At 37.6% G+C, this 23,861-nt stretch overlaps 1 protein-coding gene across 1 annotated transcript in view; it reads right to left on the minus strand.

Moving 5' to 3' along the window:
* tox3 (TOX high mobility group box family member 3) overlaps nucleotides 1-10,923 on the minus strand; it is a 44,216-nt gene extending 33,293 nt beyond the window's left edge. Inside the window, exon 1 of the mRNA XM_042419822.1 lies at nucleotides 9,883-10,923. Coding sequence (XP_042275756.1) covers nucleotides 9,883-9,984 — 102 coding nt within the window. The 5' untranslated portion in view covers nucleotides 9,985-10,923. The remainder of the gene's footprint in view (nucleotides 1-9,882) is intronic.
* Between the last annotated feature and the right edge of the window lie 12,938 nt (nucleotides 10,924-23,861).

The raw sequence follows: 23,861 nt of genomic DNA on the forward strand, positions 1-23,861 counted from the left end.
AGAGAGAGATCCCTTTTCCTAGGCTGTGCAGGTATTTGAAAAGTTACACCGGGAGTCAGAACCTCCAAAGACGAGGAACTAGATCAGTTTCCTTGGAAGGAATGTCATTTGAAAGAATTGTCAGTGGCAATCCAGTGAGGGAAACCCTGCCAATGCTGAAGCCTGCAGACCTTGATCTTGTTTCTACTTCTGCCATCCCACACTATGACCACATGCGAGAGTTCACAAGCCAGCAGAAACACACACATCACAATAAACAAGGACATGCTGTGAATGAGGCTCAGCTTCAACTCCTGAAATATCAGAAGTCGGCTCAAGAATTTCATGGACCCTATTCATAATCCCAGTTGAGGTTTCAGGGACTGGACCCTTATTATGTGGCTGGAGTTTTTACTGAGGCAATGTCCATTGTTCCTTTTAATCATGTAACTGAATGAAAGCTGGATAGATTCATGAATACTGGAGGATTTTCATCAAACGGTAAATCTGACAAAGAATTCTCAAAGTGATATTTCAGTGACATGTTGAGAGCTTTGATCATTCAAGTGAAGGCAACTGTTGGACAATTAAAGTTCAAAGAATGATGTAAGAATGATGTCACAGTCATCATAAACACTGTTTCCTAGAAAATATGTTCATACACAACGAATATGCACTGGCAAATAGTAGGAAACAAATGCTGCCAAGGTTGTGTTTCTTTTATCAACACAATACATTTTTTATATTGGACACAACAAACAAAAAATAAAAAAAGACATAAATTGGGAATGAGTGATTGTTTCAAATAAACTTGTTCAACACGATGGATTTACAGCTAGACAGTCCTCCATCAGCATACTGTCTTGATATCTTGATATCATTCAAACTTGAACATGAATTATGGCAAAGGATATTTTTAAAAGGAAAAACACTGTATTCATGCAATAGAATATTCTTACCAGTCTAACGCACGTATTTAAAAGATCCAATCAAACTGTGGCAGGGTGAGATGGCAGTTTTCCAATTCTAGGCAACTATTAAATCTCATTTAGAGGGTGAAGTAGGTTTATAGGCAGCAGTATTATTGCTATGGCAGTAACTGCTCAGATAGACGTTAATACTACCCTGCTGCCACAAACAGACATTATGTTTGAGAGGGAGCCTTCGACAATCAGTGACAACTAGAAGATACTCATGGGAAAACTCACCAGGGTGAACAGAAGCATGCAAAACGGGGACAAAACAGTAACCAAGATTATTTTTTTCACCTTAGCAGCAAATACATGAGTCTATTTTTTAAAATCAAAAATCAAACTTTTGCCAAACATCTTCTCATTATTTCATTTTATTCAGTTACTTTGTTGCTAAAGATGAAAAATAAAACACAAATGTCAAAATGTACTTCTGTTATTGGAATAGAAAAGGCTCAACTATTTTAAAACATTTGACAAAGTGGTGCCAACATGTTATTCTGTGTGATAAACAAGTTTTACTTAAAGTTAGTCTTCTTTGAACACTGCAGCAGTGTGTTCCAACATGCCGTCTATTCGACCATTCAAACAAAAGTTTTATTTACCTCCATTATTTAAGCTGTTTGTCCAACAGGTCTGAGGGATATTTGCACACCTGCTACTATAGTCAGTCCTTTTAGTGCAACCTGGTAACACACTGCATTATGGGAATGTGTGATGTGGGAGGGGGGCAGGTGAAAGAGGGTGGATTAATCACACTGCGTAACATGTAATACTACACACACCTGCCGCCCATACACTCTTAATGAGAGAGAAATTCTCACTCAACCTGACACATGAACAATTGTTGGAACAGTGACTAATATTTCTATGTGTAGGCTGCTTTAGAAAGAAATCCTGCACTCAGCCAACAATTTCTGTTTAGTTGACAGGAGTAATTTATCTGTTAGAGGAATAATATCTCAATTTTGAAAATGCTATATTCTGCTTTTACCCGATTGGAAACTGACTTAAAAGTAAATAGCAGGGACAGCTGGAGGAAAGAAGTCTAATACAGAGATAGCAGCAGTGAATTCAACTGGTCCAGCCTAAAAATATTACTCATAACTGTGTGAGATGGAGGACATTTGTCAGTGGCCTATGCTCCTTGAAAAGAGCTGAGGGCTTAAATCAAGCAAGTCAGGTTAAAAGGAAAACAGCTGAATGTTTTGATACAGTCTGTGAGCCCATTAAGAGAATTGGACATTAGATCTATGAAACATGGAATGGCTGCCTCTCTGGAAAGCTTTAAAAATGAATGTGACTTAACGGTGAGGCTAACCACTATAGGGACACAACACTTATTGAATCAGCCAACCAGAAGTGATTGACTGGTCCTTTTGAAAACTGCTTAATTCACGGTAAAAGCAGTTTCTGGGGGCACAGGGAGTTTTTCCCTTACTTTTAATAAGTCAGCAAGGTTGAGGCTGTCAAAGATGTAGTGAGCCAAAACCAGATTAAAACGGTTTATCATGGTGGAAAAATATCTCTCGTGGGGCACAAAAGGGGCACAGTATTCACCAAAAAATGAGAAGACTCCTTCAAAACGCCTACAGAAGGTTAATTTTACCTTTGAACTTACAAGATAAACAAACCCACAGTAGATTTAATATTTTTCATGTCAGTATATACAGCTTTGCGAAACTCTAGTTTCTGAAGTGTTTGTGGTACTTGAGTCAAGTAGTATCTCGGTCTTATCTAAAGATCATCAAATCCTCAAACTAAAACTCAACCCCTCGCTGACTTTTCCTCCTTTATAAGGACCTGCAGGTAAGGTTAACAACTTTCTTATAGGAAAGTTCATTTTCTGTGTGGAACCATGACTTAGCTTCTGTGACTGTGTATCTCCTCACAAAAGAAAAAAAACAAAACAAAACGTTTTTGTTCTGTTACACAACTGCAATTTAAGTGAGTGAGGTTATACATGGTTTAATCATCATCAAAATAAATTAAACATTAGAATTATTACTGTGTCATGTTTCATTTGCACTGTAATGAAGCAGCAAATAATTACATATTTTGGAGAAAAGAAATAATAAGGGAAGGAGTCATTTTCATTTGCGTAGCAGATTGCATTGTACTGCATAAACTCACTATTGTGAATCTGATGAAATAGCTCTTAAAGCAATCTGGAAGAAAACTTATGTTTTGATATTCAAGTCCTCTTTAACTCAAGTAAACCATTTATAGGACATTTAAATAACAACACTAAATGCTACAACTTTGTATCACTGAAAGAGATGTTTTTGAAACAATAGCTACAAGCTACAAGAAGAAGCAGGGTGTTTTGTTCAGTGTGGACCTGTAAAGCTCTGTAGGGAATAGCACTGCCAGAGGTTATCCTCAAGGAAAAAAGAATAATGTATGCACAAATGGTAGCCTTCTCTATGAAGACATACAACATGTAGCCTAAGCATTCTTTACTGGCTTTACATGGTCATGAGATCACATATACATATATACTTTGTCTACAGCTATGCCAGAATGACACATGATGCCCTTTTAGTCCACAGCCCACCAGATGAGAAACAGTTTTAAGAGTGTGAGGTCTGCTTAAATGAACCACACTGAGTAATGCACGAGGAGATGTAATGAAGTGGATTTATGAGCAGTGATGGCAGGATTAGAGAAGGCCTTTACGAGTGCTGATCTGGGTAATGGTCTATGTCTGTCTAAGATTTCAGAGCCTTTGTCATATTCACCTCATAAACAAAGCAGACAATCTGGTCTTATGTCTCCCACAGGTTCAGACTGTTGGTTCGAATCAACACATTATACAGGTAATACAAGTAGAAATGAGTTGAAACAAATTCTGAGGGACTTAGTTGGTGTGTGTGCGCGTGCATACATGCCATATGTCAACGTCTCAACATGATCAACAAAGTAAAGAGTGACAGCTGTGAAAATGCGGTGCCACAGCAATCAGAAACTATCAGGCTCATGGTTTAATATGAGGCCGTTACAGCTCTGGTGTGGATATTTTCTTTAGAAAAAAATCACTGTGAATCCCTTAAAAGCAAGTTTTCATAAACATATAGTTTCCAGCAATATGACTCTCTCGTACTATCATAGCAACAATCATCAGCTTTGTTCAGCAGACATCCATGCTACGACATCATGCAGGAAGTAGAGAGCCATGCATTAACTAAATGTGAACATCTGCTCTGTGTAGGCATACGTGTAGTGTGGCAGATCACAGAACAGTCAGACAGAGCAGTCATTCTTAGTGGCAGGAACTCCAAGTATAGTGTGTCTTGGAGCAGGCAGACTAAAAATAACACTCTCTAATCTCAGTGGGAAAATTAGGTGTTTAATAAATCTGTTGCACTACATCTCCTGACAAGCTACAATTAAAAGACTCAGCAAAACACATCAGCTATTCACTTCTTGTGACATTTTTAACATTTAACATGTACCTTGGAGTCATATCCATCAACTGTTAAGCTTGACAAAGCAGACAACCTCTGAGGTTACACTCCCCCCACCCCAACACACACCAGCACCGCACACACGCACACACACACATTTAAAGTAGTGTTTGGATATGTTTAGAATGTGTGTGATGAAATGGCACCAGCTGTGTACACTGGAGAGATGCACAAGGCCCCCTGGTTGAGCAGAGTGTTAACCCCTTCCCTCCCTGTAAAACAGCAGGGACGGCAGAGACAAAAGAAGCCTGGCCCACTGTGGTTTGGACACAATGAAAGGTTATTGCCCAGAGAGTTTGCTGCTGAGAAAGTACAGTAATTCACTTCCCTCAGTTCCTTCAGTCTTTGTTACTTTTGGTTTCTTTACATATACATGGGTCAGTAGCAGCCACATCAACCATGAGCAGGCTTCTGTTTCACCTACAGTGCATTTTACAGGCTCAATAAAATCCTCTGATAATTGCAGCTGCAGCCATTCATCATCATGTTAAGTCGAACAGTCTGAACAACTTCCTAATCACTGTCTTTACAGCAGTTACACTTTCATATCAAAGAGTGGATAATAAAATACAGAGTATATACACATTCTCAAAGAGTGCTTCAAAAGTACATTATGTGCAGCAATGGAAGATTTGTCATCAAGTAACTTTTCCTTGTTGTTGTATTAAAGTCAAAAGAAGCTGTCAGTTTAGAAGTTAATAATGACTTCTAGCCTGTTGCATCACAAAAGTGCACAAAAGTTGTATGTTGCCTTTACAGCTTTCAACACCAACAGGATTATTTTAGTTAGCACATTTTCATCTACATGTGCTATGAAGGTATGTATCTATATGTTTGTCCATATGTCTCTACATTAGCGTAGAGCTGCAACGATTAGTTGATCGACAGAAAATTAATCGCCAACTGTTTTGATGATCGATTAATTGTTTTGAGTCATTTTTTAGGAAAAAATGCCAAAAATCTCTGGTTCCAGCTTCTTAAATTGGAATATTTTCTGGTGTCTTTAGTCTTCTATGATAGTAAACTGAATATCTTTGTGGACTGTTGGTCGAGACAAAACAAGAAATTTGAGGTTGCATCTTGGACTTTGGGAAATGGTGATCAACATTTTTCACCATTTTCTGACATTTTATTTGTAGCCCTACATTAGTGCCATTAAAAAAATCTGATGTCAGGTCAACTCCTGACTACAAAGAATTATGAGTCTTGGTGGTGCTGGAATTAGTTTTTCGAATAAACCTCAAACGTTAGCACCAGTGAAGGTAAAGAGTTTGTATTAACATCTGTTGGTAATTTCAGTCCCTCTGCGCCTGGAGGTAATGAAAGCCTACACTAAATAGATACTGTATCTGAAACATTATTAAACCTTAGACCAAAAAAAGACCAGATGGCCATAAATATGGGAATAAGACTGGGTCCCTTTCATGAAACCATTAAAGTCAATCACATTTGACTTTTACAAATACCAAAACCAGACAAATCCAAACAGCTCCTTGTCTTTGGTTAACACAGTGCATGACTGAAGAGCTTGCCCAGAAAAAAACACATAACTTTAAATGTCTCACATCACTGGCATTACCAAAATGAAAAATTAGAAAAATGAAAACTAGATGCATAAATACATAAACCCATGTATTCATTTAAAGTTTTCCAAACTTTAAAAAGGCAGGTCTTATAAATTTTACTGACTACAACCAGGTGTTCTCAACACAAGCCAAAGAGCCAATAAAAGCAAGAGTCGTTATCACAGGTAAATTGAAAACAACACAACTGCTCAGTTCTCAAAGTAACAAGCAATCAGTGAAAAAAAGGGGCCTTGGCAGGTTAATGCCCTTGAGCATAGCTGATACGTGTTCAACCTCAAGTCAAGGTAGTTTAAGAGAAACGGACCCTGCTGTGACAGCCTTGTCACACACCTGAACACTCTGCATTACATGTTTACAAATGATATCACAGTAATAAACCTATACATCTTTAAGGACAGTGTTGATGAAGGGAGAACCAGGTTATAGTAGGTAATTTTTCTTGCTTAATATATTTTATAAGCCTTATTCGGCTGTGTGAGGTTGTGGCATGTTTCTCTTCAGCAGCACTGTTTCTTCTTCATCTCAGTGCCAAAAAACAGGAAGCTTCATTAGTCATGACTGCAGCACCTAATTAAGTCTGTGCCACTCGTTTGGATTTTTCTGTAAATTTAAAAGAATCTCTGATGTTTCAAAGTGCCTCTGGGTCCTTCTGCCTCTGTTGTCATTAAAATTGAACATTTCCTGTGCCAGCTTTTTGAGAGGGTATTGCCTGTTTCAAATAAAAACTGTGAATCAAGTGAAAGTTTTGCTGTTTGCAAAGATGCTGTGACAGCTTATAAATAGATTAAAGAAGTAATACTTCAGTTCTGTCTGACTTGTAAGCATGACGCATCTTTTGGATGACTAACTGCTCTCCATTGTGCTACCTTTCAACGAGTTGATTCAAATAAATCGGAGGCTTATTTGAAAGATGCATGCAAAAGAGGCTATTTGTTCGCCACGGAAAGGCATTGTAATTAGCATGAAATGCATGCTTTGTGCTCGCTCTCCCTCCTTCTCCCACTCCCTCTCCAACATAGCTGGTAGAGATACTGGATAAGCACCTTCTCACAACCCTCCTTCTCCCGCCCTGCCTCCTTTTGCATTGTGGCCAATTACTGTTACAGATGGAAAATTTCACTTGACCTGGGGAATTTATGAGTAGGAATAAAATCGCACTTCAACTCTTACACCAATTCAAAGCAATGTAGTTAAAATTTCTCAAGGCTGATGAAGACATGATGAAATTGGGCACATATGACAACTTGGCCACATGACAAAGAGCTGATGAAACAGTGAGACAAACCTGGTAACTGTTTTGAGCAGCATCAGATTGCAAGGGCAAACAGGGCTGCACTATGAGGCTGAATAATTTGGGAGGGGGTAGTTTGTGCGTGTGTATGTGTGTGTGAGGAGGGGTGTGGGTACCTTTGTTTAGACTTTATAAAAACAGCATGCAGTAGTTGTGTAATTTTTTCTGTCACAGTGATATTCCCTCTTACTGGAGAAAATGGGAGTCAAGCTGCTGATGGATCTAGGGGTCCAACAGTTCAAGTGTTACATCACTGACAACATATCACAAACCATCAACTGTGTTTTACATGACGTTAGGGAGTTAATAAACTTGTCATACCTCAAGAATGTTAATGACATTTCCAACTTAGAAACAGTGCTGGGAAGTGAATAAAACAATTTATAAACAATATTAAGTAGGTGTGTAAAGGTTCTGAAACTGAGAGCAAAACCGCAACACAGATGTCCATAGTCTCAAGACACAGTTCCGTCTTCTGTGTCCTCGCCATTCCAACCAACCCGATGCCACCACTGCAGACGCAGGCTGTTGATCTCTCATTATGTTAGTAATGTAACAAAACTCACACAACCCCCCAAAATGACTTGTTTCACTATCAGAATTTGATCTATTTGGTCCAATAACATTGGGAAAGTCTAGAAGAGTCGCACAATTAAGTTATTTTATCCCCATTCAAGTTAGCAGAGAGCTAACCGGAAGTTAGCCGGCTAAGCCAGCAGAAGTCTCTGGTGCGGATTACTGTAATTACCAGTAAAGCTGTACAAAAATTTAACAGAGCAAACAGCAGCAGATCAGAAAACAAGGAGGCTTCATACTAAAATATGAGCAAATGTGCTTATCAAATAGAGGGAATTAGAAATAAAGGCCTCTCTCTAATATAAGCCTGCTTTCAATAAAGCCTGGTGCCCTCTGCAGTTGAGGTAAATAAAGGCCCCAGCCACTACTAAATACAGTAATTTTGTTTACTTACTTAATATGTAGACTGGTCCTCAGCAAAATGTATTTATTTATTTTTGTTCACTTAGTTAATTTATGTAAAGTTAATTTATAAAGTTAATCTACTTTCATAGTGTTCTTTAGTGTTCTTGATATTTCAAATTGTAGCTCATTTTTGTAGTGGTGTTTATCTTGCAATCGCAATATGCAAATTCAACCAATCTCCAGAATATTTGCGGCAGCTTGCAATTTTGCTAAATTCCCGCGATTCCTCCACATTAAATAGTCCCCCCCAGAAAACTGTGATTTTGTGATTGCAAATATTAACGCAAGAGCTTGCAAATTTGCTAAATTACCGCAACTTTTCCGCATGAAATGGCCATATCAACAGACTCCTTGTGACTTGGACCAAGTGTCACATTTCATGTCATGGTAATTTACGTCATTGCAGCGCGCCAGAAGTGATTACATATGACTCTTCATTGGTAGTTTTTTTTTGTTTGTTTGGGGTTTTTTTGGTTTTTTAAACCAAAACCACACTATTTTCCTTTGCTTGCAATTTTTTCTTATTCTCGCAATTGTACCACAAAAAAGCACATAAAACACAATAAATTTTGAGAAAAGCTACTGCAAAATCAAGCATTTTTGGCCGCAATCACAAAAATACTCTATGATATCCTGGAGGGACTAATTAGTATGACAGTCTGAAGGTTTACTGTTGCCATGTATAAGATAAGTTCACAATGCAGCGCAATGCTGATAATGAGCACATTCATACTAAACATTAAATGTACGCTATTTCTCTTTGTATGTGTGTGTGTGTGTGTGTGTAAGCTGTGAAGTTGTTTCCAGATAATAAGTGTTCATTTTCAATCATATCTGCAAGTACTGAACTTATCAACAGCAATCCTGGTGTATTGAAGCTAGTTAAATACCCTATAATTTGTGAGAATGGCTTTTATGTTGTTGTCCATTTAGATAAAAAATAACACACTAGCACATCTACATGCCAAAGGACAGACAAGTGCTTCTATAACATGCTATTTGACTGCATCATGAGAGTCATTAAACATGATCACAGTCCAGCAGAGCACTTTATTTGACACTTGATACACTGTATCTTACTTTTATCACATTCTAATGCAAGATTGTAGGGTGCTGATGCAATGATCCACCACTGATGTTCAAGAACATGAAACTGTATAGCCAACAGCGCCCATGACTGTGAATCACATCACTCTGGTGAGAGTTTGGCAGTGCAACGAGGCTGTAAAGTAGCACAGTGTCACTACACTTGTGCTATCATTTCCATCACTAATAAACGACAGCAAAGTTTGTTGCTGTGTGTGTGTGTGTGTGTGTGTGTGTGTGTGTGTGTGTGTGTGTGTGTGTGTGTATGTGTGTGTGAGGGGAGGAGGGGGGGATTAATTAAGCAACTCCAGAAAGACAGCAATGATTAGTGGTTTAAGTCGGGAGGAAACAAGTGGAGGCAACTATGAAAATGAACATACCACTAGTTTTAAATGTACTTAATTTTGAACAGATTTGCATTAATTAAAGCTAGATTAGCCCGGGGTTACGGCGCACTGGTGAGATTTCAGCACCAACGTGGGCATACAAGACTACACCGCGAAAACAGAGGAGTTTCTCACCTTGTTGAAGTTGTAGTAGCCCAAACAGTGGGCAAAATCCAGGTTTGGTGGATCTCCTGGAATAGAATTTCCACCGGCAGTCGGATAAAATCTTACATCCATGATGTGTGTGTGAGGGAGCCGCGCAGCTGTAGCTGTAGCCTACTCTGCACGGAGCTCAATTTGTTTCTGCCGTTTACAATCCAAGCGCACAGAGGGAGACGGAGAAAGAGAGGCGGTGAAACTGACCCAGGCTTTGTTGGGGTGAATGAGATACTGGGGTGGCGAAGAAAACAGGTTTAGGTAAAGTTTCGATATTCCTCTTCTACGCCTGGTTGAGCCGCTTCATTTCTGAGCAAGCACACATGAAGGTTGGACTGAGCCCAATAAGCTGTCCCTCAAGGAGCAGCAGGCGCTGTGTGCCCATGCATTTACACACAGCTGCTGCTGTATACAAAGAAGCCACGAGACCGGCGACTGAGCGTGGGTCCACCTCCTTTTCCTCCCCCTTCAGATGCAGGAAAAAAGGAGAAAAAAAATGAAGACTGTAATAAAGTGGTAATGATAACCGCAAAGTAAGTCCGCACGTCAAAACACTGCGCTACTCTGCGTCCGTATCCTCCGCCGCGCGTCTCTGTCTGAGAAGTTTATTTCTCCAACTTAGAAAACTAGCTGGTGAAGCAGTTTGAGTCAGAAGTAGCTCACTGGCCGCATGAGCCCATCTGCTGAATACTGTACAGCGTTTGGAGGGTTTGTAAAACAAGCACAACAACACTCCACAGATGGTGCAATTAGTGAATATGATGTATGTACTACACTGAGTATCCCAGTTCAGCTCTCGGCTCTGCCTATCGTAGTGAACAAGGCAGAATGTGTGAACAAGCCAGCCACTCCCCAAACACACTAAGCCACTCCCATGAAAACACTGCATTTAAGTCCATGTGACCTGTTGGTATATGATAATTAATTGCAATTACCTTACTCTGTAAGTAATTAAAAATTATATATACAGTTATTTTGCATGTCTGTGTGTATTTTATTATATATAATCCTCATCTGTAATCAACATGTTACCACAGTATCCCTTTCTATGTTCTGTGTAAGCACTTTAAAATGATACTACAACCTACATGTCAATGCCAAATGGTTGTTTCAGTCTATGTTCTTTCAATCACATCATGACTGTTTCATTTTCAGTAATAGGTAAAAGCCAAAGGATATTTAAATTTCACTCCATTTTTACGATTTTTTCGTCTTTACCATGCTAACAAGGAGCTTGGCCTATGTTATTTTTTTCTCCAGAGAAACAGAAGGGGATTGTATAGAAACTCATACTGTGTTTGTTTCAGTGTTTAATAATGTGCATTTCAAATTCAAGTGTACAACATCTCAAGTGAATTCAGATTATACCCTATACCAGGCAAATTTTCTCCTTGTCTTTTTTATGTGAATTTGACCACTGGGATGTTTTTGCTGTTTATTCACTTCAAACAGCTAAACTGCCAACATACCATGTGTGGAGGGAGAGTGTCTGCATGTGTTTATATGACAGCTGAGATTCTGACCTAAAAAAACTTCAGTTGTTTCTGTTGTTCTCTTCAGTCTTTCTCTTATCTCCATACATTTCAAACTGTGCAATAAACATGTACAAACTGTTGTAAATGACTGTATATACCAGAGGAAATGTGTATATATCTACATGTATATAATGTTCATAACTCACTGTATATCCAAATGTAACTTATTACATTAACCAAACTATTTGCACTACTGTATACATAGTTAACAGTGACAGTTTGACCTGTTTATAGACATTTTATGTATGTTGTTCATTGTTGTGTGTGTATATGCTTTTTATTTTATTTATTTTTTATATTTATTTTTTTCTTCATTTTCCACTTACATGCCTGCACATAATTGCTAAATGTTTATTTCTGCTTATTTCTGTTAGCCTGCTGTACTTGTTTAGCTGTATGTCTTGTGTATGTGTATCTTGTATGTGAGAACATTGAGAGCCACTGGAGACAAATTCCTTGTGAGTTAAAAGATACTTGGCCAGTTAAGCTGATTCTGATTGCGATTCTGAGGATCGATCGTATCTACCACATTGTAGAGTTAGCCAATTTTATTTCAGAGATAAAACGAATGATTAACTAAAAACTTGAAAGAAGAGTGAAAAAGAACAATGTTTCTACAGTTTGTTAGAGTTACTGATCCTGCAGTAAATCCTGTTTTTTAATTGTATTACAAAGACAACGCTTTTTGTTTGTTAGTTTGGTTGCATTATTGTTTTTAGAAAACTGAAAAAGCCAAGTTGCACCACACTGCCTTTTCTCTGCCTCTAGCTGCACATATCCCTGTTACCAAGTAACACTAGCACTATTACTGACAGTCATCTGTGTTTTCATTTGGCGAGTTGTGGGTGTTTGCTAATTGCTACTGTTATTTTATTTAAAGATGTTAAACCTCACCTGGGCTCCTGCCTCTAATTATCTAGTCTTAATGTCAGCAACATTTGCTCTTTAATTTACAGTATCTGCACTTTCACTAGTTATACATAGCTGGTTCATAGTTTTATTCACAGTAGTACAATGTAATCATTCAGACTCGGCCATCTACTGCTTGAAGTTTTAATGTTACAGTCTGTCTCCACAAACCAGATGTCAGTTAGAAATGTTCCCTGGCTCCATACAAAAATAATGGTTAAATGCAATTTTAATAGGCTATTTGGTTATTATGAAAAAATTAGGAAAAAGAAAAATATGCGAAAGTACCACAGCTAATGGATGGGGTGGAGGCAGTGGTGCTTAGAGGCCACTGAGGAAACAATACATCCTGTTCTTGTTATTCTGACTGTATTATTTGGGAAATGAAACTATTTTGTGAACTTCATGACTGTCCTCATACCAAAATGTTAGTTTGTCAGTTTAACAGACTAACCCAAATGGACTTTTATGTGTGTTTTCTGATCTGCCAGCTCTATAGCGTTAACATATTATTAAAGGTCATGTAAATCCGTTTTCTTAATCAGCTTATTAGTGTGAATGATGGGATCCTGAATGAACATACAATTTTCAGCCAAAGTTTGAACAGTTTTGGTTATTTTTACAGGAAAGATCTTCTGTATTTTTTTGTTTTGTCTGTGCTCTTCTCAATGGTTTGAGGTATGCAGGATTCAGAAAAAGGTGATGTCACATATTTCTATGGACCAATCACGATTCAGAATTTAAATGAAAATTACAGTTGTGGGGTTGTCAAATCTTATTGAAACACACCTACACAGTCATGATGAAGCAAAGCTGAGTTTTTGAGTGTTAGACTCTTAACTTTAGCTTGCACATTTTTTAATGTTAGAGAGGAATACTTAAGATTTGAAACCACATTTTGAAGGTTTTAAGTTTAAGCATCCAAAACATAAATAACATATGGTACCAAGATAAAGTTTTCACTATTCACCTCTCATTTGCAGAGTTTGGTACTGAAAAAATGGCCTGTGGCTTAAGTGCCATCCACACCTTCAGAGCCATTTCTAATGGGATTAAAATGTGTGATGTCATCCCTCAAATATCACCTTCTGACATGAACGAAAACATCAACGAATGATCACCGATTACAGCAGACACAGAGCAAAAACAAAAAGCTATCAATTTGCCAAACATAAACCCTCAACACCCTTCAACCAGACGAGATTCATGCTCTTCCCACTTCCTATCCCTGGCCACCTGCCTCAACCCAGTTCACTTCACCACCCTACTTTAAATGTAACATGAGGTCTGTGTACAATTCTCCCAGCGCACTTCTCAGTTTTCATCTCAGTTTCTGAGTCAGAAACAAGACAAGATTGTGCAAGTGTTACTTTTAGATGGCTGCTGAAAAACTGTTATTTCCAGACAGCCAGATCAGAGACATTATTTTGAGCAGAAGTTCCTCACAGCATTGGGAGAGAAAGGGTGTACACCAGGGATCCACAAGCCCACCAACTGTAAGTCTGTGTGATCAGGTTTATAGGTAGCTGTACTATATAGTATGTCTGAAAACAAATAAAAAACACACTATTGTTTACCAGTGAAACCATTGAAAGGTTTGTGTAAAAGGAAAGTCATAAAGCAATATTATGCTAAGCCATGCAAATCAAACAGTGTACAGTAAGAAATATTTGACATTGTGTTGGGAAATAGGTTACTGTGTACTGAGGAGTTTTCAGAAATAGGCCACAAAAAACTGTACTAAAATTGAACAGGACACCAGCATCAGTGTTGTGTAACTGAAGTATATTGTGTGAACATCAGACGAGATGAATAGTTCATTAGTAGAACTTTAAAGTGATAATCCACTCAAAATCTATATGTAGTATAGCCCTTTTCACTGCAGACATTTTGATCTGTCAGGAAAAGCAGGGGTGTAATTAATAACATTAATGAAAGCTGTGTAACATTAAGCCATACCAGTGAGACAACATGCACAATACCAGAGCCCTCAAACGGACACACCTGAATAGAGTGCAGCAATAGTTAATGTTATTAATTACACCTTTGTGTCTCCTGCTATGGCATGTCAAAATGCCTGCAATGAAAAAAAGCCTATTATAATTTTATCATTGTACTGCACAATCTTTTTTATTGCCTATGCATTTTAAAGCATTGACTGCTATGTGAATTTCTATCGCAAATCACCACATTGATTCAAAATTGTGAGCAATCAGAATGTTTCTAATACAGAGATGAATACATTGAGGATTGGTGGATTTACTGCTCACAACCCAGTTGTATGGTAAGTATACAAAAGGAATCTTTTTTATTCACCCACCACATTCAGCTCTCCAGAGTGGTCAGAAGAGAGGTGAGAATAAACATGAAAATCAATGCTATTGGCCATGAGCACACATGAAGTTATGCCATATTTTTCTGCAAATGTCACATTTTCTTTATTTACAACTAAATCTCTGCTTTGGAATATGTCAGAATGTATCTTTGTATAGCCTAGGTTGGCATATTCTGTTGAAGTGAACATCTGCTGTTTAGTGATACAAATTCTCATATCCCTGCATCTGTGATGTTACAGCTTCAGTCTCACCTCCTATTAATTGTCAGCAGGAAGTACCAGCGCCTATATGAGTATGAAATAATTTGCAATTCACAGTTAATTGAATACAATTGTAAGTAATCAGGCTGCCTTTGATGTTGCTTCTTAAATTGTACCTCCTGCCCTATGACAATCACAGAGTTCAAACATATATATACTCTATACTCTACACTGTATGTATATATGTATGTGTGTGTGTGTGTGTGTGTGTGTGTGTGTGTGTGTGTGTGTGTGTGTGTGTGTGTGTGTATACATACATATACAGATACACATACATATATACACACACATATATATACACACACATATATATATATCTTTTGTTTATGTGGATTGCACTAAGGCATCACAATTTCCATTTATGTACCTCTGACACATGCTTTGGCACATTGTTTTTATGCCATTTCATTAAATACACAATCATCCAGGACTCATTATTTTAGGTGTGGAGGTTTGATGGACTTGTTTACATCTGCTATCACCATATGAATTGAGAGTGTGTTTGTATCCTGATATGCTTTTTACTCTTACAGCCGGTGTTAAACACACAATACCTGTGGCTAAATTACGTTCAATTGTGACTACATTTTCCTTCATTAAATAAAAATGACTTCTACTACTTGTTTTGTCCTGTTACAGTCTGTGCTTTTAAGGTCAAATTAGCCTTGCCCCTAAACTCTAATAATTATTATCTGAAGCCCGCAGATATAAAATAATAGGTCACAAGTGCCATACTGCTATTTTTACAGCCATCTTTACAGGTGGGTTCAGTGATGCTTGAAACTTTAGAAACCATTCAGAGCGATAACCTCTGTATCTTCCTTTGCAAGATAATTACATCACTTACCTTAGCAAGACATCCTTGCCTGTGGTCCAGAGTGTCTATTGAACTCTAAAAGGGTGAAAAGGGTGATACCATCAAATTCAGCATCAATATCTCAAACTTATACTAAACACTCCGACTAATAAATTGATGTTGTATATTCATTTTAACTATAAGGAATAAACTATACAGTATTTCTTTACATATTCAGATAGTATGTGTGTTTGTATTTCCAAGATGAGGGTGCTTTTAAGCACTTGTTATGAGACAGAAGAAGACACTATGCAAGTGGGATGTGTGCTGGCATGTAATATGTGTGAGCTTAATCAATGACATACAGTGCTAAACTCTGCTGTGCTGTGCTGGAGTAGATAATCCTCATTTGAACACTCTCCAGTGCTCGCTTAGAGATGGTCAACAATCCATAATAGTTGCCAAGAAATCTACTTTGTAATTATGGACACATTGATGCATATGCAAACCCTTTTTCGTCATGTTCCCGTTTGATAGTGGGTCTTGCATGCATAACGAAGCAATGCCTTCACATACTACACACACCGATACGCCCACCCAATCAAATCTCATTCACTCTTGCACATACAGACACATAAAAAACCCCACGCAGTCTCCCACACACCACATATCAGATAAGCAAGCTCCACTACATCCCCAATTCAGCCTGGTTATTGGATGTTTGGTTTTCAATACAACACGAGTGTAGTGTGTGTATTTTGGTTGCTGTTGTTATTTATTCCTGTTTTTAATGTTGTTTGGCTGTGCAGCCAGACAGCAGAATTAATTTCCTTTCTGATGGTTGGGTATCAGAGTCTCAGCCAGATGAATTATGTTTTTCTACCATATGTCATTTCCTCTCAGCCTGGCAACACTGGAACCATTTGGTAACATGAAAACAAATTATCTTCGGCTGGCTCCTGCTCAGATTCAATTAAAGCAGTGCAGAGTAATTATACGGAGGTACAAAAGAGTAATAAATGCAAAATAATTAATTAACCTAATAATCTTTATTTACTGTACGATCCCCTTCATGTTGAGTGTGTTATTCTGTCAATGTGCAACACCTTCACAAATAAGTGCTGACAGATGTTTGTCACAAGTTCCACCAAAGACAATGTGGTGTTGGTGTCATACAGTAAAAAACAAACATTTGCAATCTTACAGCTACTTGTAATTCTCGGTGCTATGATTGCTATCACCATCACTCATGCAGAAAATATGCATGCTACAGCTAAATGATGTTTATCAACATCAAACATAATTCAGTAATCAGTAAGTAATATAAAAAGAAAATAGGAAGTTATTCATACATAAATGGTGGCAAATTGTGTAGGATTTTTTCTTTCATAGATGCAAAGCAGAACTTAAAGTAGGAGTAAAAAAAAACTAGCCATTTTAGCTGAGAATATCTTGGCAGGTGAAGCTACTTTTAGGTCTCAGCTTTATATTCTGTTAAATTTTTGAAGCAAGCATGCATTTGAGTACGCTGTGCTTGAATTTATAATGTCGGCAAATACTGAGAAAAATTACACTGAACTGGTTTTACATCTGCTTGTGTCACAGCCGCTTTTGCTTTGTCCTTTGCTTTGAGCATCAGAAATCTGAACAGCGCTGACAACACGAAGGAAGAGCTTCACCTTGACATGCAGAGGCCTCGCAAATTCCCTTACTGTTGCTATTCAGTCAACCATGTAAGATGGTTAATTAACTTCCTGTATAAGTACAATTTTTGTTCCACAGAAAAACATTATTCATATCTTTTCCCTCTGAAGGGTATTCATTTTTTTTTTTTTTTTTGCAAAGAAATGTGTGCCTTGTTTTACAAGAAGCATGACACAACCGAGACATTCAGAGCATGAAGTGTACTCCTCTCAGACAAACATCATACAAGCCATTAGAAGACTAAAATGGGTATAGTTGTAAGACTACATGGCCGTTTCTGTGGAGTGTTAGTGAACAGCCACTCCACTGAGACTTAAAACACACGCACGCACGCACACACACACACACACACACACACACACACACACACCCTGTCACAGATAGACAGTGGCCTTCAGCTAGACACTGAAAACATGAGGGGATAACACGCTCCAAACCTCACAGCTAATCATTACAAAACTTGCTTTCAACTTCTATCGCTGTAATGAAGATGTGTCCTATATAAAAATATGATAATATGCTCATCGCTTTTCATTGAAGTGTAAGGCTAAAAGAAAGAGCAATACAAAAAAAAAAAATAATCAATGGTGTTACAGCAGTGATAACTTGTTTAATAGGTCAGAGAACAAGTATTTCTGTTGAAAAAGGGTTTCAGTCATTACACATCAGCCTTATCCTTCCGTTTCCCTCTCAGATAGATTCTTTAAGTAATGATAATCACTACAACATGATCACAAGAGGAGAAGAGCTCTGTTGTTTATGAGAGTTTTGCTCAAAGATGAGGTCTCAGTCTAATATACCATGTAGCTCAGTTTTTATGGATTTGGATTCACTAAAACTGTAACATCTGAGATGGTGAAAAGCTGAATTTGTTTGTTTACAAGCATGCATCAAAACTGCAGTGATCAAATAGCTCAGGCCAGTTCTGTGAGCTGAATCAGCCCAAGGGCATACAGTAAGCATATGTTGTATGTTTCAGTATTTAAAGAAAAACACATTTCCTTCAAGCATCTTTATTTGTCTGCAGCCAAGAGTGTATCCGCCATTACTATAAAGTTCAGAAACTCACTGCTGTGCTGCTGCTACAGTAGTTGAAGCTATGGAGACCTAAGGTGTTCAAAATTACATAAATAAATAAGAAATAAGTAAGTAATTATGTGAATGTGTAATATAACCATGAACAACCCAATAGTCTTTGTCTGTCAATCAAGACAAACAGGACGGCATTATATGTCATAATATGTATATAATAAGCTTCCATTTTTCAATTTAACTGTGATATTATATCTTTTGTCTATATGTTTTGGTATATAGCTATACATAACAACCTGCTGGAGCTTTTAGTCCTACTGGTAGCTAGATAGAAATAAAGCAGTGGCTAAAACTGTACTGCTACTGTACAAGTCTAGGTCAACAACTGTTCTGATAATCAGATGTCAGGACTGGTACTGGCCACTCTACTGACATCACAACTGAGGCAATGTTGTATTTGACAATCTTTAAATGCCTAGTACTGATGCTGCATGCTACATACAGCACCTAACATCTTATATTACATCCTGCAAATGGATTTAGCCAAACTCCTTCCACCCACCACCCACACTTCCCTCCCTCCAACCACCATGTTTGCATTTTATGTCGAGCCCTTGGGGCCCATTTCTTATATTACACTTCTCAGTAATGATGAGGGAGATTAGACATTAAAGGTAAACTAGCTTCCTTTTATCCTTTCTGGGTTTACGGTAACATGCTCACTGGTGAATCATATCTGCGTTTCTTTTTGCATATCAAAATTTGTAATACAATTAATGCCCTAAGCTACTGTTTGTTTTGAATTCATGGACATGTTGTACTCAGGTTGCTGGTTGCTGGCGTACTGCTGGTTGGTACACTGTAGCAAATGTTATCTGCAAAACATCAGCGGTAGATTTTATTTTGGGCCTTCTTCCTACTTATTATGCATATTGTGTGTGGAATTGAAACATGCCAATAAAGCAAAGACAATTTAATCAGTAAATAAATTTGGTTACCTTCTTCAAGAGTTGCACACAAAATTAAATGCTTTGCTTGTGTCCCAAATGAAAAAATAATGAATGACACCTGTGCACTAAGGAGGAAAAAAAAGCCTTTTAGCTGCTGGACATACTGCTGGCTATTTTATTGCTAGTCTTAGGCCTGTGTGGACCAATAAGGAACAAGGACTGCATACTGACAAATCAGCAGGACACTTCATTATATTATTCTCAATTAAAGCCTGTCCTCGGCAGCATTAGTCATCTTAGCACTCGTCATTCATACTAATTAGTGCTTGCCTTCCGTGCCACATGCTGGAAGAGGATATTTCAATATCCCATTAAGTGATTCCAAGATATGCCCTTGATTGACGTTCCCTTAAACCCGGGGAGTAATTACATTATATGCTTCAGTTTTCTTTTAATAATTTCAGATTTCCTCAGGTTTTCAGAGTTTCATGTTTAATTTGTGTTAAATTTATCCATGTCAACACTGTAAAAAGAGCAACATAAAAACACATGCTGCCACACTGACTCATCTAATTAATGAGGCTTACAAACATACAGGCTGTGTGTATAGATACTGTATTAATAATAGTAAAACTATTAGCTAATAAATAATTGCAGATTTTGTGGTTAGTCATAAATCTAAATTACACAGCATGCACTACATGAATTTCCAAAATATTACATAATTAGAAGATAGTTGTCACAAAAAACAACATATAAACTGACTGCTATTCATAATGGAGTTACTGGAGGTATCTTGTGTCTACATTTTTGTGTGGCACATTTGTACTGAATCAAGTCTGTGCTTCACTCAAATTTACTAACTTGCTGATTTAAAACAGCATAGAGAGGGAGAGAGAGAGTCTTAAATGGGTCGTCATGCTGAGCAGCTACAGAGCAGAGATCAGCTCGAGTCTGAATTTGCATCCATCTCACTGTCAGCAGATTTCACTGGGTACTATTTTCAACTGAATGTAAAAGTTTGTGGAAACTGTAGACAACAAGGTCTAATATTCAGAAAAAACGAGACATTGTTTTTGGAAAGATGCAGTATAGTACTGCTGAATTTTTCAAATGTCAAATGATATGAGCAACATAACCAAATTCCCTTAAGCTCCATTGTTTTGGTGTGGCAGGTGACATCTCAGAGGCAGAGATCTCAAAACCTTGGTAAATAAAATGACATATATTGTGGTATATATGGTATATGTAGTATATATTGTATTTTTTGTGATTTGGGTGAAATTAAACTAAACTGCATTAAACTAAATGAACTTCATTATCAGTCCCATATAAATTGTGATGTAGGGCTTTTCTGTTATTTTATTATTTGTCTTAAATGGTGATTTAACAATCATGGCTTTAATGAAAGCACATGTTATGCAGAGGTTTGAATCTCCATGTGTTGTTGCTGTCTTTTAAAATATTTATTCAGTGCAGAGAGTATGCCACAAAAAATATTAATTACTGTAGATTTTGACAGGACATCTGTTATTCCAGAAAGGTTTGCTCATGAGAAAATATTATAAATGTCTCCCATAGCACTGTACATATTCTAAATGGTCCAGTGTAATGAGTTTTTTGTAATGAACATTCAATGTGTGATGATGAATAGCTCTGGGCTCTTATTTGTAGAATGCAATCAGTTATTCTGTAACATGTTGGGGCAAACTTCTTTTTGTTTGTCTTATGCTCTTAACAGAGAAGAAGCAGCACTTTGTTTTGCTTCACATGTAAATTACATTGTTCACAGGGTAATTGTCACCTTATCACACAAAGAAAAGGGAAACTGTCATCTGTCACACAGATTATAACCTATTCTCAGCACAGTGTGAGTGTCAAAACACTGTGAAGGTATGGAGTGAATAAGAAAATGACATGTATGTAAATACATGCAGTGTGACTCAATTCACATGATGTTTGATGTCAAATGGGATTCTTAAATTTTTATCAATCCTGATTTCAGTGCCAATTCTGCTTAATGAGTGTGGTTATTAACATTGTTATTTAGTCCTGAACTTTGTTGTATTATTTGAGTTAGAAAAGAAACCAAACTATTATGAAAGCAAAAAAACAATTTTATATTCAACAGACATAGGTTGGCATAAACAGTCATTTGTCATAAGTCATTTTGTCTTTTGCGAATCTTTTAGGTAAAAAGGTAACATACTGTAAAGAAAACAGCTTTCATTTTCATGGTGCACACAATATTCCTTTACACTTGTGTCTACTTGACCTGGACTTGCTAATAATACCATTAGCTGATTCTGGGACATCATGAATGTGACTGGGAACATCAAAACATTGCATTTGTATGCTGTGCAGCAGCAAAATGCTTTGTAATGTTAGATAGACTTCCTCTATTGCAGGAAGTTATTTTTGCAGATTGATTCAATTTCTATTGAAGTATTTTCTCTGACATTTTTGCCTTTGATGGTGGACAGTAGAAGGCTGACAGGGTGCAAATAGAGAGAGAGATTATATTTCACTGCATTATTGTCTTTTGCATAGCTTAGCCACACTTTGGAGCTCCAGCTCTGGTCCACCAAAACACTATAAAAATTTGTACTGACCAACATGACAAAAACATTGATATCAGATAATTCTTTAAAAACCTGGAATATGAATATTCTTTGCAACCAATGCCAAGGTTTTCATAATTCTCACTTTCTACAATATCTGCATAAGGTAACTAAAGTAGGATGAAGGTTAGAGAAAGATCATGATTAGGTTTGGGGTTAGTTACTGTTAATAAAAGGGCAAATACTGATTGCAGGTCCTGTCTACTGCATGAGTCAGAGGTGCAATACCTTCAGTCACCACCTCCATACCTTTACCTTCTACCTTGCCACAGGATACACTGCTTCTTGTTGTACAGCCAATATGAATGTAATCCCTGGGCTAGTACTGACATGTGTGACAAGCAATGTATACAACTGACAACAAAAATACCTGACTTTTTTGTCAAAGAGAAGAAGACTCTTTCTGAATGAGGTTCAAGTTGGAGTTAAAGATTTTTTGAAGTCAGTGGTAGTCAGTAATTACTACATGTACTTTAAGTTTTAGTTTATGGCCATTAGCACAGATAGCTCTAATCATCCCAGCACATTTGAACTCTAGCTTGCTTATGGCAAAACTGATTCTGAAGCAGGCATGACAAGGGGAAAGATGTTTTAACAAGTCCTATTCTGCCTCATGTATGTCCTCTAATCACAGTAATAATGCCGATACCTCCGAAGCATCAAAGACAGGTTATTCTATTTGATCCAATGTGACCGTTCACTAATGCCTGTCACTGGCCATATTCTTATGTTTATATCATGGGTTTGGAGGAATCCTCATGAATATTTATGACCCACTGCAACTGAATGCTCAGCATGAAATGAAATACAGCACTGCTTGAGGGTTGTTTGCCTTGAGACAGAAATCTAAATCTACATATTGCTCGTTGCATACAAAGTGCTACAGGCTTGAAACTGCAGGCTACTCCAATCTACTGGTCTGTTCAAATTTAAAGATACCAGTTCATTTGGGTATGCGCACACGTTTCTGTTGTTGGGCAAAGCTTTTTTGTGCAAAAAAAATATGTATTACTTTCTTAATTCCTCCAAAACTGTGCTTGTACAGTGTAATGTTTCTTGCCTGACAATCACATCATGCTCTGAGCACCAAGATGGACACAGTGCATGGGCACTATGAACACAGCATCGTTTTCCAGCTACATTAAAATAACTGCATTTTCTCTTCCATGGTCCAATAACTGAAGAAAGGATCTTGATTTGTTTTCCCCTATGGCTGCAAATCTCATTTTTATAGCACAAGATATTATGTGCAAACCAATTCCAAATCCACTTTTCCAGTCTACTTTTCCATTATCACAATAAAATCGAGACTCATTTTTATGATGGCTGAATGTTGAAATACATTAAACTGGGTCTGAGAATAGCCTTGCCCTCTTGGCCGTTGTCTTTTGAATTAAATGTCAACACAGGTGTAAAACAAAATGTAACCTCATATTCGGCTGAATATAAATGTGCCATTTGCTGATATTGATGAGTCTGGAGGAGAAAGAGGCTCATCTCTGCACTCATAAATTAACTAGGGGCTGTCCGTGGTTGAGTGACACATCTTTGATTTGCAGCAAGCAGTTAATTTCAATCCAAATCCACCATGCCGTAATTTCTCTCTTGCTTCCCAGACTGCCATTCAGAGGAAAAAGGAATACACCACCATCAAATAAATGGCATGTCACGCAACCTTTCAAAGTAAACCATTTGCTAATGTAAGCTAAAGCAAACACGACACAACTTCAGAGGATCGCTTAAATAAACGTGAGCAGTCAGATAACTAGTCAAAACAAATTGCTGATGGTGCCTGGTGACAACCAGTTTAATGAT

This window comes from Thunnus maccoyii, chromosome 1 (assembly GCF_910596095.1).
Source record: "Thunnus maccoyii chromosome 1, fThuMac1.1, whole genome shotgun sequence".
NCBI classification, from domain to species: Eukaryota; Metazoa; Chordata; class Actinopteri; order Scombriformes; family Scombridae; genus Thunnus; species Thunnus maccoyii.